This window comes from Diachasmimorpha longicaudata, chromosome 1, assembly GCF_034640455.1.
Source record: "Diachasmimorpha longicaudata isolate KC_UGA_2023 chromosome 1, iyDiaLong2, whole genome shotgun sequence".
Lineage (NCBI taxonomy): Eukaryota > Metazoa > Arthropoda > Insecta > Hymenoptera > Braconidae > Diachasmimorpha > Diachasmimorpha longicaudata.
In genome coordinates this window covers 5713180-5725608 of record NC_087225.1, presented here as the reverse complement: position 1 = coordinate 5725608, position 12429 = coordinate 5713180, and the positions used below count along the sequence as shown (strand labels likewise).

The 12429-nt window shown below is 36.9% G+C and overlaps 3 protein-coding genes across 5 annotated transcripts; 2 read left to right on the top strand and 1 right to left on the bottom strand.

Annotated features, from left to right (window-relative positions):
• Positions 1–10: 10 nt before the first annotated feature.
• Positions 11–6289, bottom strand: Glys (Glycogen synthase). Of its 3 annotated transcripts, none has more exons than XM_064129688.1 (10): positions 6155–6289; positions 4522–4675; positions 3977–4161; positions 3520–3909; positions 2960–3433; positions 2680–2816; positions 2431–2563; positions 1970–2356; positions 1606–1806; positions 11–1519 (listed from the first exon to the last, which is right to left on the bottom strand). In XM_064129688.1, the coding sequence occupies exons 2-10, from the start codon at positions 4658–4660 to the stop codon at positions 1487–1489; spliced, it is 2079 nt and encodes a 692-aa protein (XP_063985758.1). In that variant the 5' UTR covers positions 4661–4675; positions 6155–6289; the 3' UTR covers positions 11–1486. The 3 variants fall into 3 exon arrangements, with proteins under 3 accessions (XP_063985758.1, XP_063985768.1, XP_063985751.1); XM_064129698.1 differs by lacking the exon at positions 6155–6289 and adding an exon at positions 5824–5968; XM_064129681.1 differs by lacking the exon at positions 6155–6289 and adding an exon at positions 5178–5784.
• Positions 6290–6467: 178 nt separating this feature from the next.
• Positions 6468–8400, top strand: LOC135167075 (zinc finger HIT domain-containing protein 2). Its single transcript, XM_064129936.1, has 5 exons — positions 6468–6607; positions 6681–6963; positions 7038–7304; positions 7489–7692; positions 7936–8400. Exons 1-5 carry the CDS (start codon positions 6564–6566, stop codon positions 8272–8274), a joined length of 1137 nt encoding a protein of 378 aa, XP_063986006.1. The 5' UTR covers positions 6468–6563; the 3' UTR covers positions 8275–8400.
• A 1436-nt stretch (positions 8401–9836) lies between these two features.
• Positions 9837–12366, top strand: LOC135167029 (ruvB-like 2). The gene is made up of 5 exons (XM_064129873.1): positions 9837–9921; positions 10352–10465; positions 10541–11677; positions 11959–12064; positions 12155–12366. Exons 1-5 carry the CDS (start codon positions 9916–9918, stop codon positions 12181–12183), a joined length of 1392 nt encoding a protein of 463 aa, XP_063985943.1. The 5' UTR covers positions 9837–9915; the 3' UTR covers positions 12184–12366.
• Positions 12367–12429: the final 63 nt, after the last annotated feature.

Here is a 12429-nt window from a genome sequence, read left to right as displayed (position 1 = left end):
AGACACTGAATCGAGATATTAGAAATTTTTTTTAATCGAGTCAGAACGGTACGGTCTAAATCATCAATGAAAGAATATAATTGTGCAGTTGTTTCTAACATTTTTTCAGATTCGAAACTATTTTTTTCCTTCTATAACCGTTGCAATGGGCCAAAAATAAATGACAGTCATTTTTCGCCTATAGGAAACTTACAAGTTGAATGATGCCAATACTTCCCATTGAAAGTAAAATAGTAAAGACAACTATATTTTTAATCATAAACACAAATATAAGAGTAATTGACAATTTCTTTTTCAAATAACACACGAATTATAGGATATTCATAATCTGTATTTTTTCACATATTCCTCGTAACTAATCTTAACTACATTCACATAAATTTGGCCCTTAAGTAGCTACTGTTGAGTTAAAAAGTATAGACCCCTGGCATGGCAGGGTTTTTCAGTAGTGCAACATTCCTTATCATTAATCTCATTTTATTCGTCCAAACTATATTTTAAGGCAGCAAATAATCATGAGTTTCATCATCATAAAACCTGTAAATTAGGGGCTCAGGGGTCTGTACTTTTCAATTCAATTCAAACAGTTATCTTCTAAAACTTCATTGTAACGCAATTTTTCACTCCCATGGTAAGAAAATAACATTTTTCTCAATCATCTGATGTGTTAATATTGAAATCTGCGTGTAATGGCTACGATTTTCCTTGACTGCGATCAACTACTAACATTATTCATTTTCAATGTACTATTAACGGTATGAATGTATTCTTAAAATATGAACAGAGGAAAACTGCTAATCAAGGTTCAAATAAAAGCGATTTCTTCTAATTGTCAATATTTTGGAATTAACAATGGGAACACGAAATATTTTTATTTAATCTCAATGAAAAAATACAACTCTTCGATAACGGAAAATTCATAAAATTCTATCGCAAGACTTTTTATAATAGTAAAACTTCAGTGAAACAATTTCCCTGTTGAAGTGAAATAGTTTTCAGAACGGGCGCCCGAAAAACACCATTTTCTGGGCGCGAGGTGTCCAGAAATTAATGATGGGATTGACGTTAAAAAATATGACGTTTTTGCGGTTTATAATGATTTAATAACTCACGGAGTTCGAAGTAGCTGTAAATATTTTCCTGTTTTTTCTAAATTTTTAAAAAGAACTGAAAATAAAAATGATCGCACCACCATGAAACTTTGTGAGACATTAAAGAAGGATAAAATGCAAAAACGTTACATCTTTTCATGACAATTCGATCGATAATTCGCCAGAAAAAAAATTTAAAAAACAGACATTTTGGCTAAAAAGGTATCGAATATCCTTAGTATATCGCAGGGTATTTTTCAATATTGCAAAATGGCTTATTTAACCTTTTTCTCATATAATATGGAACACGATTGCATAGAAAAAAAACTAACAAAGTGAGTATGTAACATAACAAAGCTGCTGTCTCACCCTTCTCATCCAACAATTTACGGGCTTTATCGACCATTGGCTTGCCTCAGTTCTTCGAGCTGTAACAAAGTCATTTACTTATGAAATAAATAAGGGCCCTCCTCCCTTTTACTTCACATTTATTGTATTCCTCGACATTCCTTACCTCTTTCTCATCGTCCACTTCATCTTCATCGTCGGACCCGTGTACAGATGCAGCTGGAGTTGTGATACGGGACGAAGACGGTGACGGTGGTTCACTCAGTGGTCTTGGATAATTGAACCTTCCGACGTTTTCATCGGACAATTGAGAAGCAAATTCTGGATAGACCTTTGTGAGCGCCTTTATTCTCGCTTGCCGATAGTACTAAATTGTACAGAAATCGTTTTATATTGCATTTTGTATTTGTAATTTAGGCTCGACTTCATTATCAAGACATGATTATATGAATGGCTTCTTTTTGCAATGGAAAATATTGGACCGTCAACAAACGATTTTTAATTTATGTCAAATCATTAGCAATACTCACAACACCTAGATTCCTCCAATCAAGTAGATCACTCAACCGCTCTGTTCGATTTCGTTGAATAATTCGTTGTCTTCGACTGAGACGTGCGAAATCAAACATGTATTGTGCTAACTGTTGAACACTGGCTTCAACATCGATGAAACGACGATCCACGATGTAAATGCCATAACTCATAGGATCGGCAATATGCTCATGCATAAAACAACCGAAGCCAGACAAATTGGTGGTCACACTGGGAATGCCCATCACCGTACATTCAGCTGGAGTGTATCCCCAGGGTTCATAGTAAGACGGGAAGACACCCAAGTGACACCCCCTAACGAATTCCTCATAATCTAAACCAAATAATGGATTTGTTGAAGACAAAAATTCCGGATGGAAGACAATCTGCGAAGAAAAGAAAGCAGTGAGATTACTCCAGTGAAAACATTAAGGACAAAGAAAAAATTATAGATTATTACTTTCACTCTGTCGTGAACGGTGTTGAATAAATTACATCTTCGAATCGCAGTTAAAATGGGATCATTCCAATCGTCAACCACATTATGAGTCGTTATTGGTGGCAGACCATTGCGTTGCAAAGCATACAAACATCTGAAAATAATTAAATTCATGTTGTAATAAAAGAAAGGCTAGGGGATAATATATATTATGAATATATCGGTTGAAAAGTTCTTTCTTTGCAATTAATGATTAAATCAATTGATCACCTTTTTATTTTGATCATGTCGTCCTTCTGAAGTAAATCCTGAGCATCTGGTAGTCGTCCTGATAAACATAATTCGTACATTCGTTTTCCGATATCTTGTTGTATGGCGTTGATGGTGTCCCTGAGGGATTTCGTGACCTGCGAAATAATAGTACTTTGTTACAAGTGAAATCGAGACGAGCGTTAAAAAATGGAATCGCAGCAATTGATTGAAAACATAAAATATCAAAGGCCTTGATGATTTGAAAATATATTTTAATTATTAAGTGAAGAATATTTACCGCGTGACCACGTAATGACTCGACGTTGAAATTATTCGTGCGCGCTGGGAAGATCATAAATGCAATGACTGTCACATCTGGCTTGGATGTCTTCAAATAATGATTGAGTCTTGCAAGTGCTTCAATAAAGATGTCAGCTCCCTTATTACCAAACTCGTAACGACCAGCGGTGAAAAAATACAATGTTTTGTCGAGATCGAAATCAAAATGCCCGTAAAAATGTCCACGCACAAATTCATGGATTTTTTCTTTGCTCACAGCATGAAGATTTTGAAATTCGTGAAGAGCTGAGAACTTTTTAACATTCAGACCATTTGGAGTTATAATATCGGGATCACGTTTGAGCAAATTTTTCGCCTCAATTCCTGTGATATCGGAAACTGTCGTGAATACGTGACAAAGATGAGCAGCTGCTCTTTCCATACAATATCGATGATAAATTTGTCGCTTGCCTGCTTCTTCATCGACATTAAACTGCAAATAAAGGAAAAATCAATATTTAATGAAAGATCATTATTGTTGGAATATTTTCTTTAAAATTTCAGTGGTTTTCCCTTCACCTTGTCTAAGTTATTGTAGAAATCAGTTTTTCCAGCGCAAAGATATCGTCCGAGGAGCGTTGCATGAGTGGTAAAAACAGTAGCAACATCAACGTGACGAGTTCTTAGTGCAATAATACCAACACCAGCCTGCCATTCATGACAATGAACTAGAATCCTTGGCGGTTCACTCGAATAACTCTCAGCTGCTTTTCTGAACTCAGTGATGAATTGACCTACTAGATAACCCAGTATGACAGCATCGTTTGCTTCAATATCTAGATGAGGTATTCCCAAATTAGTGCTGTTCCATAATTCCTGTTTATACTCATCCAGTTTCCATGCTGCTGTTCCTATGTCAAATAAAATCACCTGAGGATTGCCATCGACTAACCAAGTACCTGTAACCACCTAAAAATTAAAAATGATTTATTCTGATCCATTATAATTATAGTATAGATCTTGAGAGTGACATTACTTTGTATCCTTGATCTCTCATTGTTTGAACAGCCATTCGCAAAGGATTATGCAGCGGAAATTCAGCTTCTTCTACCTCCGTTCTGGCACATTGTTCTTTATATGGACCAATCATGCAATATTGATCCCCCAATTCTTCAGTTGAGACGTAAGCCTTGGATCGAATTACCGTATAGATTCCCCCAACTGAAAACAGCTATGAATGAATTCGAAATTTCGTTCAGAAAAAAAGATATCTACGACCAAATTGTTGTCATTTTTCCCGCAGCGAAAACAAATCCGTTGAAATCGAATACAATTATTTCAATCACTATAAGCTATTGGTTATCTGCAACATGACATCACGTAGACAATTGGTTTTTTTTTTGTTCTCAGGGCAAGGAGCAGAAATACATGGAAATATCAATCAAGAATTTCTTAAGTCTTCACAAACAACTATTGAATTAAAAAGTGCACAGAGTATTGACTTTTTTGACTTTCTGATCAATAATATCGCGGTTTAGGTAATAAAATGCCAAATTTGCGGATGGCAATAATTATCGTCACCTTTGTTGGCAACTTCCCACGCGATCTCGAAGTTCCATCTATTCTCCTGCTCGGCAGTGTGTCCACGGTCCAGGTATGCCGATAAGTCATGGGTACTATCCATACGGTAAAATCTTCTGGACGCACGTTCTTTCGACATCTTGTTCTCACAAATCTGACAGAAAATTTTTTCTTTTGTAGGAGTAACATTGATATTATCGTAACACGGACATGATTAAATTATATAAATGAATAAAGAAATAAATAATACCGAATAGTTTAAGATCCCGCAATGAAGTGAGGGACTTCGAACAATAAAAGAGCATTTGGATCGATTAAATATAAAAAACATGTGATTTTATCAAATTTGACATTTAACGCACATCGGCTGCCAACATTAACCATATATATATATGACCATTGGCTAAATTTGTTTTGAAAGACAATGTGAAAAATCAAATAATTTTGTCTCACCAATACAAAAGTTCCACTGAATTTTCACTGATGAAAATCGAAAAAAGCACATACGTACATCTAAAAATGTCTCTGATAGGAAGTTGATACTTTACTCAGTTATCTTTGAAAACAAAATTCTTGAAATATCTTTTTTAGATGGAATTCCAAGTTCCTCAAGATGACCAAAATATACTGTCGAAGGTGTTATTCTAAGAAAATACCTTATATTAAATTGGAAATGTCAGATAATGAAGTGCCTTCCTGTGTTTAATGTATAACTTGAAACAGTGGAGACCAACGTGAAGAATGCGCCGTGGACAGGTCTTAAAATCTTCTGAGATTGAAGGTCATGAGGGCCAACAGGAAGGTCAAAGTATCGTTTCTTACGGCCTTATAAATGTATTAAACTTCAATACACATGTAGTTCATTCATGAATGTTCTGATAAATTCAGCAGATGGCGCATGCCAACAGCGTGAAATTCGAATTTGTCCCGGTGACATACTTATTCTGAGGGTCATGTATCTTTATCCTATATGATACGGAGATATCAAGGATTTTATCAATTTCATGATAGCCTCAAGTACGAAAAGAAGACATTTTTTATTTAGCGTACACGCGGATTTTACAACATGGAACCGTAAAAACCATTCATTACCATCTCCCTCCTTTGTTACTATTGTTGGTGGCCTAAAGATAATTGTTAGATAAATCGTAGTGTTTGAACATTGTTGCTAGTATTAACAAAAAATATTTCCAAATCCAAGTCGAAACGCAAAGGGGTTTCCTACAAGTGCGAGGCTGTTCTGGTACAGGTCTTAATGATTATAGCTGATTATTGGGCACAGCAAATCACATTTTACGATACCTGTCTCAAAAGTTCACTTTTCGAAACGGCCAACTGTAGCTGGTTTTGGGTACGATATGAGGCAAATTCGGGAATCGCGGATGCACTAAATTTTCGTAAATAGAGCTTCTCTTTACATACTAAAAATTCTCTTTACACACACGCTCCGAGCTTTACACAATCTGGGCCCAAAAACAATAATTTTGCCGGTGCTAACGTTACATCAGTGACTTGGACAGATTTTACAAAAAACTGGATGTGTAAGACGTATGTGCCTCAAGTAGTTCTTTACACATATCTACAACATTATAATAGTTAGTATTATAATTATAATTCTTTGAATTTCACTTACGTGGAAATGGATAGTTAATTTCCCGACAGTATTAATTGAGTCTTCGGACTTTCTTGAATCAGCACAAGAGGGTACAAGTCATATCTGCCAAGCATGCCAAGACAGCCAGAGCCGCCAACCATTTGCCCTCTGGTGGAGATTAAAATTACAGGTTATGGTATTCTGTCACAACAATTCGAAGTTGAAGATTTTCTTAACGTTTTCTAATAAGTTATTAAATTCTAAATTGTGAAATGATCAACTAAAATATCCTCATAATTTATAAATAATTCTCTGCGTTGATTTTGAACAGCATTTAATTTATTACTTAGTACACAAAATTGTCTCTGATTCATCGTGAATTGTTTTTCGGTTAACCGCATATTGTGTTCAACATATTTCTCGAAATTTTTATATTTTAAATCACAACATGGAAGACGTTGCTGCATCGAGTAGCACACACTTGTGCCAAATGTATGTAGAGAGTATGGAGAAATGTCGATATGAATAAAAAACTAGAAAGAAATAATGTCATCCAATTTTTCAGATGCAACGCGGTTCCACAGAGATATACATGCCCCAAGTGTACTATTACCTATTGCTCAATGAATTGTTACAAGTCTACATCACATTCGAATTGTTCAGAGGAATTTTATAAGGAATGGGTCGAAGCTGAAATTAAATCTCAGTCAAATGATCCTGAACAGAAAAAGATCATGACTGAAATTCTCAGGAGAGTTCATGAACAGGATACAAATGCATTGTTCAATGAAAGTGAAGAAGATGCTGATGGATTATGCGATGAACTCGATTCAGATGACGACGAAGATGTAAATTGCAATATTCAGATGGATTAATGTTGAAACAATGGTAATGGTTCTTAATAAATTGGAATTGATTTCAGGTACCTGATCTGGCCGATCGTATAAGAAATGTAAATTTAGATGATGCCAATGAACTTTGGGGGATTCTCACTGATGCGGAACGTCAAGAATTTGAGGCTCTCCTCAGAAATGGAGAGGAAGGAAAACTTCTACCTGAGTGGACACCCTGGTGGTCATCAAAGAGTAATGAGAAACAATTAATTAAAGAGATTGATGATCAGGAACGGGTAGAAATGGTTGGCAGGTGTCCCAAACTCCTGGAGATCCCCTATATATCAGCTGTAGAGGTAAAGTCTATGCAACACAAATGCAAATTTGAGATTAATAAATTTTCATTTAATTTGTGGCAATGAATATAGTATGTGTTAACCTAGGACTGTTTACTCTAATGAATTACAAGTTTCGCTGAATCACCTTTGACAGGACAACAGGCAAGACACCGATACACATGCAATTTTTTGATTATTCCAGAAAGCCGCGACTACAGTTTCCTTCAATATTATAAATGTGCTATATTCCTATGTACTCATGGTATTCCATTACGATGGAGATCACCAGAATTCAGCAAAAGAGGCAGTCAGTATGTTTCTACAACTGTGTGACAGTCTTGGATCTAATAAAATATTCGATAATGAAGAATCTGCACTGGATGCTGTCACTGAAAAAGCTGCTGATGTAAGTGCAAAGAATGAAAAGTCATCAAATTTTTGTTAGGAAATTGACTTTAATACCCAGACAGCGGGCGTTCTGTGAATGTTTGATGTCTGATTTTATCAAGGTGTGCATGTAGTGGAAAAACTACATGTAAATATTTTATCATTCGTCGTGAATATTGGAAAAAATATTCTCAATATTCTCGATTTGGTCCCACTATTTCCTATTGCTTTAATAATTAAGCTGCATTGATTCCATTTTTAGCACCAACTATTGAGCGATGAGGAAGACAACGTCATTCTGGATCATCTGAAACAACTAATACAAGGGCCAAACAAAACAGAACGTAGTTTTTACATGTTGGCTGCTATATCAGATCTTCATCACTTATTCACTAGTGCTAAAAAAGAGTTATCAAAGGCGAAAGGGAAACGCGATAATGCACTATTTATTAAAAAATTTTCAAACCGTATCGACGAACAATACTTGAATCTCTCAAAGAAATCGTTCCCACTCTACTTGAAAAAGTTGGAATACTATTTCATGTGGATTCGGACTTATGGAGAACAGATTTTCGATTTAAAAAATCTACAATTGCATTGATGGCTAAAAATAGTAGTTAATCCTTGTTAATTGTATTAAAGATATTTGTATACTTTTCTATAATTATTCATGTAATTACTTTATAATAAAATTTGGAATGTGAAGACATGTTCATGATTTGAAAAATATATTTTTATATCAGGTGTGTGAATAAGTCTTTCCCCTTTTTTCAAATTTTGAGCCTTTATTGTGAAAAAATGGTTACAAATGAATTATTGAAAGTATTGGCCATCGCTAGCTACAACTTTTTCCCATCTTTCTGGCAACATACGAATCCCGTTGCGAAAAAATTCGACCGGTTTGGCCTCTATCCAGTCATCCACCCATTTTTTGGCTTCCTCGTAGGAATGGAAGTGCTGGTCAGCCAGGTCATGCGTCATCGATCTGAAGAGATGGTAATCAGACGGAGCAATGTCTGGACTATACGGCGGGTGGGGTAGGACTTCCCATTTGAGCGTTTCTAAGCATGTTTTCACCGGCTGTGCAACATGTGGGCGAGCATTGTCATGTTGAAAAATAACTTTGTCATGCCTGTCGGAGTATTCTGGCTGTTTTTCTCGCAGTTGGGTTTCAAACGTGTCCCATGGCTTTCAAACGCTTGGAAATGGTTGTTCGGTCAACTCCCAATGCTTCAGCAAGTTCTTCTTGCGTTTGACACGAATCTGCATCAAGCAAAGTCGCCAATTTTTGATCTTCAAAGGTTTGCGGCCGCCCGGAACGCTCCTTGTCTTCCACGTCGAAATCACCACTTTTGAAGCGTCGAAACCATCCTCGAACACTTGAATCATTGACACAACCTTCTCCATAAGCTTCCTGAAGCAATCGATGCGCCTCGGCAGCAGATTTCTTCAAATTGAACCAATAAAGTGAAACTTCCCGCAAATGACGTCGACTCGGCTCAAATTTCGACATTTTCACGATATCAAAAATTTATGATGCGAAACAATTTCAACTAATGTGTTAGTGTGGAATTGTTGACAGATGAATAACGTGCACGTGAGTAAAGATACAAAAGGGGAGCGCGTGGCCACGCCGCGTGTGTCCGTACCAAAAGGAACTAGACTATATCTAACTTAGGGACTAAAATGGCTGCCTCGTCGAGTCCCCTAGATCCAACCCCGGCACTAGTAATTGTTTGCGCCGTTGGCGCTGGCGCGTGCCTCCGTCGGTATGGCTGGACTCCGGTTGAGGCTGATCCGCCACACCCACAGTATTGGTGGCGGCATCTCTTACAAAAAACGGGAAAGACTTATTCACACACCTGATAAAATAAAGAAAAAGCCGTTCAAATTGGGGTTCACCTCGTTTTTCGCCGAGATCTTAGAAAATAATGTACATAGGATAATAAATCTAATGACATTCAATGCGATGTTTCTGAGGCTCCGGAAATATTGCAAAATTCATTTTTACGTTTTTGCGTTTTTCTCGCTTCTTAAAGCCAGAAGCCTCCTAACCTACAATTAATAACGTGCCCCGTGGTAATGCCTTACCAACAGGCACGTTAAACATCGTAGTCCATGCGCCACCGCCACGAAATTGTGCCCCCCCCCCCCCAGAAGCGCCAAGCAAGCAATCTCAATCTCTTATATACATGATGGCGCATTTCATAAAGGAACGAAACAACAGAAGCACGCGTAAACGATGGCGGTAAGAGAGAGCCTCACATTTATTATGCTCTTTATTTTAAAAATTGTTGAAATAATTGGTGACATTGTTTCATTTTAATATGTCCAAAGTCAATGTTTAACATTGTGCATATTAGCGTTACTTATTTTATTCTAAACCCACGCTGTCATGAGTCTAAATATTATAGGTTAAGCCGAATTGTCTGCCTCACCGTATACCTCCTCGAGTTATAAAATTCAATGTCATTAAAAATATTGTTATTTCACAATATTTTCATTGAGAAATCAAGCTAGTTTCCAATGAATATCCAAGATTGCCATCATAAATCGATGGAAATGTTCTGTGATAATCAGTAAACAATTTAGTGGTAGCCATAGTGATGCATCATGCAGAGTGAATGAAACTTTTAGCTTTACGCCATCAAAAACCATAAAAATTATTATTTTTTCAGGCAGTTGCAGCAGCTAAAGTGCAGGAGGTGCGTGAAATTACTCGAATCGAACGAATCGGAGCCCATTCCCACATTCGCGGACTTGGACTCGATGATAGTTTGGAGCCTCGACATGTAAGTTATTATATCCTTCCTTAGTAGATTTTCTGATGATTTTTGAACTTTGACTAAAAGTAATGATGATGCCAGGTCTCCCAAGGAATGGTGGGTCAGCTGAGCGCTCGTCGAGCAACAGGTGTAATCTTAGAAATGATTAAGGATGGAAAAATCGCTGGACGTGCAGTTCTGTTGGCTGGCCAGCCTGGAACAGGAAAAACAGCAATAGCAATGGGTCTCGCTCAAGCCCTCGGTCAAGATACACCCTTCACTTCCATGGCTGGATCAGAAATTTATTCATTAGAGATGAGTAAAACTGAGGCACTCACCCAAGCCATACGTAAATCGATTGGTGTGAGAATCAAGGAAGAAACTGAGATAATTGAGGGTGAAGTTGTGGAGATTCAAGTGGACAGACCAGCAACTGGTGTTGGCGCCAAAGTTGGTAAACTAACATTAAAGACAACGGAAATGGAGACAATTTATGATCTTGGTAACAAAATGATTGACAGTTTGATGAAGGAAAAAGTTCAGGCCGGTGATGTTATCACAATTGATAAGGCAACCGGTAAAATAAATCGATTGGGAAGATCATTCACTCGTGCCAGAGATTATGATGCCACTGGATCCCAAACACGATTTGTTCAATGTCCCGAGGGAGAACTTCAAAAACGTAAAGAAGTTGTTCACACAGTATCATTGCATGAAATCGATGTTATCAACAGCAGAACACATGGTTTCTTGGCACTATTTTCTGGAGACACTGGTGAAATAAAATCTGAAGTGCGAGAACAAATCAATGCTAAGGTTGGTGAATGGCGAGAAGAAGGAAAAGCCGAAATTGTGCCGGGTGTTTTGTTTATTGATGAGGTTCACATGCTCGATATTGAGTGCTTCTCATTTTTAAATCGAGCTCTTGAGAATGAAATGTCACCCATTGTTATCATGGCGACGAATAGAGGCATTACTAGAATCAGAGGAACCAATTATAAAAGCCCTCATGGAATCCCTATTGATCTTTTGGACAGGATGATTATTGTTCCCACTACTCCATATCAGGAGAAGGATCTTAAGGAAATATTGAAAATTAGATGTGAGGAGGAGGATTGCGAAATGGCTGATGATGCACTTACTGTTCTTACTAGAATCGCAGCTGATTCTTCACTGAGATATGCGATTCAACTCATCACAACTGCTTCATTGGTTAGCCGTAAAAGGAAAAGTACTGAGGTGATTTTTTTTCTTTTATTCTTTACCAACTTTTTTTCATTTTTATTGTTACTTCGCGTCGTGCCAACCTCGATAGAGTATACGGATAACGATCAGGAGTTTGAATCGCTCGATCGCACCATTTTATCTGGCCGCGATCTGACTCGTATGACTGCATTAAAAACCAAATGCCCCTCATAATGTCATATTTATTGACTTTATAGTATAATTATTCGCGTAATAAAGTTCCTGAACATTATACACGGAAACATTTCATAAAAAATATTTTCTACCGCATATAGGTCAGCATTGATGATGTGAAAAGAGTTTATTCGCTGTTTCTCGATGAGCATCGGTCCACGCAGTATCTCAAAGAGTATCAAGACGACTTCATGTTCAATGAGCTTCGTAAGTATTCAAACAATTTATGTCTCTGTTTCTGTTCTCCAATTGTATCATTTTTATTAGATATAGAAAAACCTAAATTATTATTTATAGCTGAGCAGCAACCAATGGAAATTGTTTAGGATATTCCCGCCAATTGATCTGTTGTACTCCATCGGATGTTCGGCTTGGAGCTATAGCTTCATCAAGACGCACGTAAATAAGTATAAGTATTCCATTGTAATTTCAGCTATCACTTCATTCCTGCTCTTTTACTTCATATTTGATTGGGAGAGAAATAAAAAAATAGATACTTTTAGAATGAACTTGAATTTTCATTTTATTAACAACTGTTTGTAACAACTATGGAACCTAGTTTAAGTTAGTTT

What these genes read in the sequence shown, in the direction of transcription:
- LOC135167029 (XM_064129873.1), top strand. An exon ending in ATAGTTTGGAGCCTCGACAT is followed by an intron (nt 10,466 to 10,540) that starts GTAAGTTATTAT and finishes TGATGATGCCAG; the next exon opens with GTCTCCCAAGGAATGGTGGG. An exon ending in GTAAAAGGAAAAGTACTGAG is followed by an intron (nt 11,678 to 11,958) that starts GTGATTTTTTTT and finishes TACCGCATATAG; the next exon opens with GTCAGCATTGATGATGTGAA.
- Glys (XM_064129688.1), bottom strand. Translation starts at nt 4,660, where the DNA reads ATGTCGAAAGAACGTGCGTCCAGAAGATTTTACCGTATGGATAGTACC. An exon ending in GTGGGAAGTTGCCAACAAAG is followed by an intron (nt 4,162 to 4,521) that starts GTGACGATAATT and finishes AGCTGTTTTCAG; the next exon opens with TTGGGGGAATCTATACGGTA. An exon ending in AGTCATTACGTGGTCACGCG is followed by an intron (nt 2,817 to 2,959) that starts GTAAATATTCTT and finishes ATTATTTCGCAG; the next exon opens with GTCACGAAATCCCTCAGGGA.
- LOC135167075 (XM_064129936.1), top strand. Translation starts at nt 6,564, where the DNA reads ATGGAAGACGTTGCTGCATCGAGTAGCACACACTTGTGCCAAAT. An exon ending in ATTCAGATGACGACGAAGAT is followed by an intron (nt 6,964 to 7,037) that starts GTAAATTGCAAT and finishes AATTGATTTCAG; the next exon opens with GTACCTGATCTGGCCGATCG. An exon ending in TCACTGAAAAAGCTGCTGAT is followed by an intron (nt 7,693 to 7,935) that starts GTAAGTGCAAAG and finishes TTCCATTTTTAG; the next exon opens with CACCAACTATTGAGCGATGA.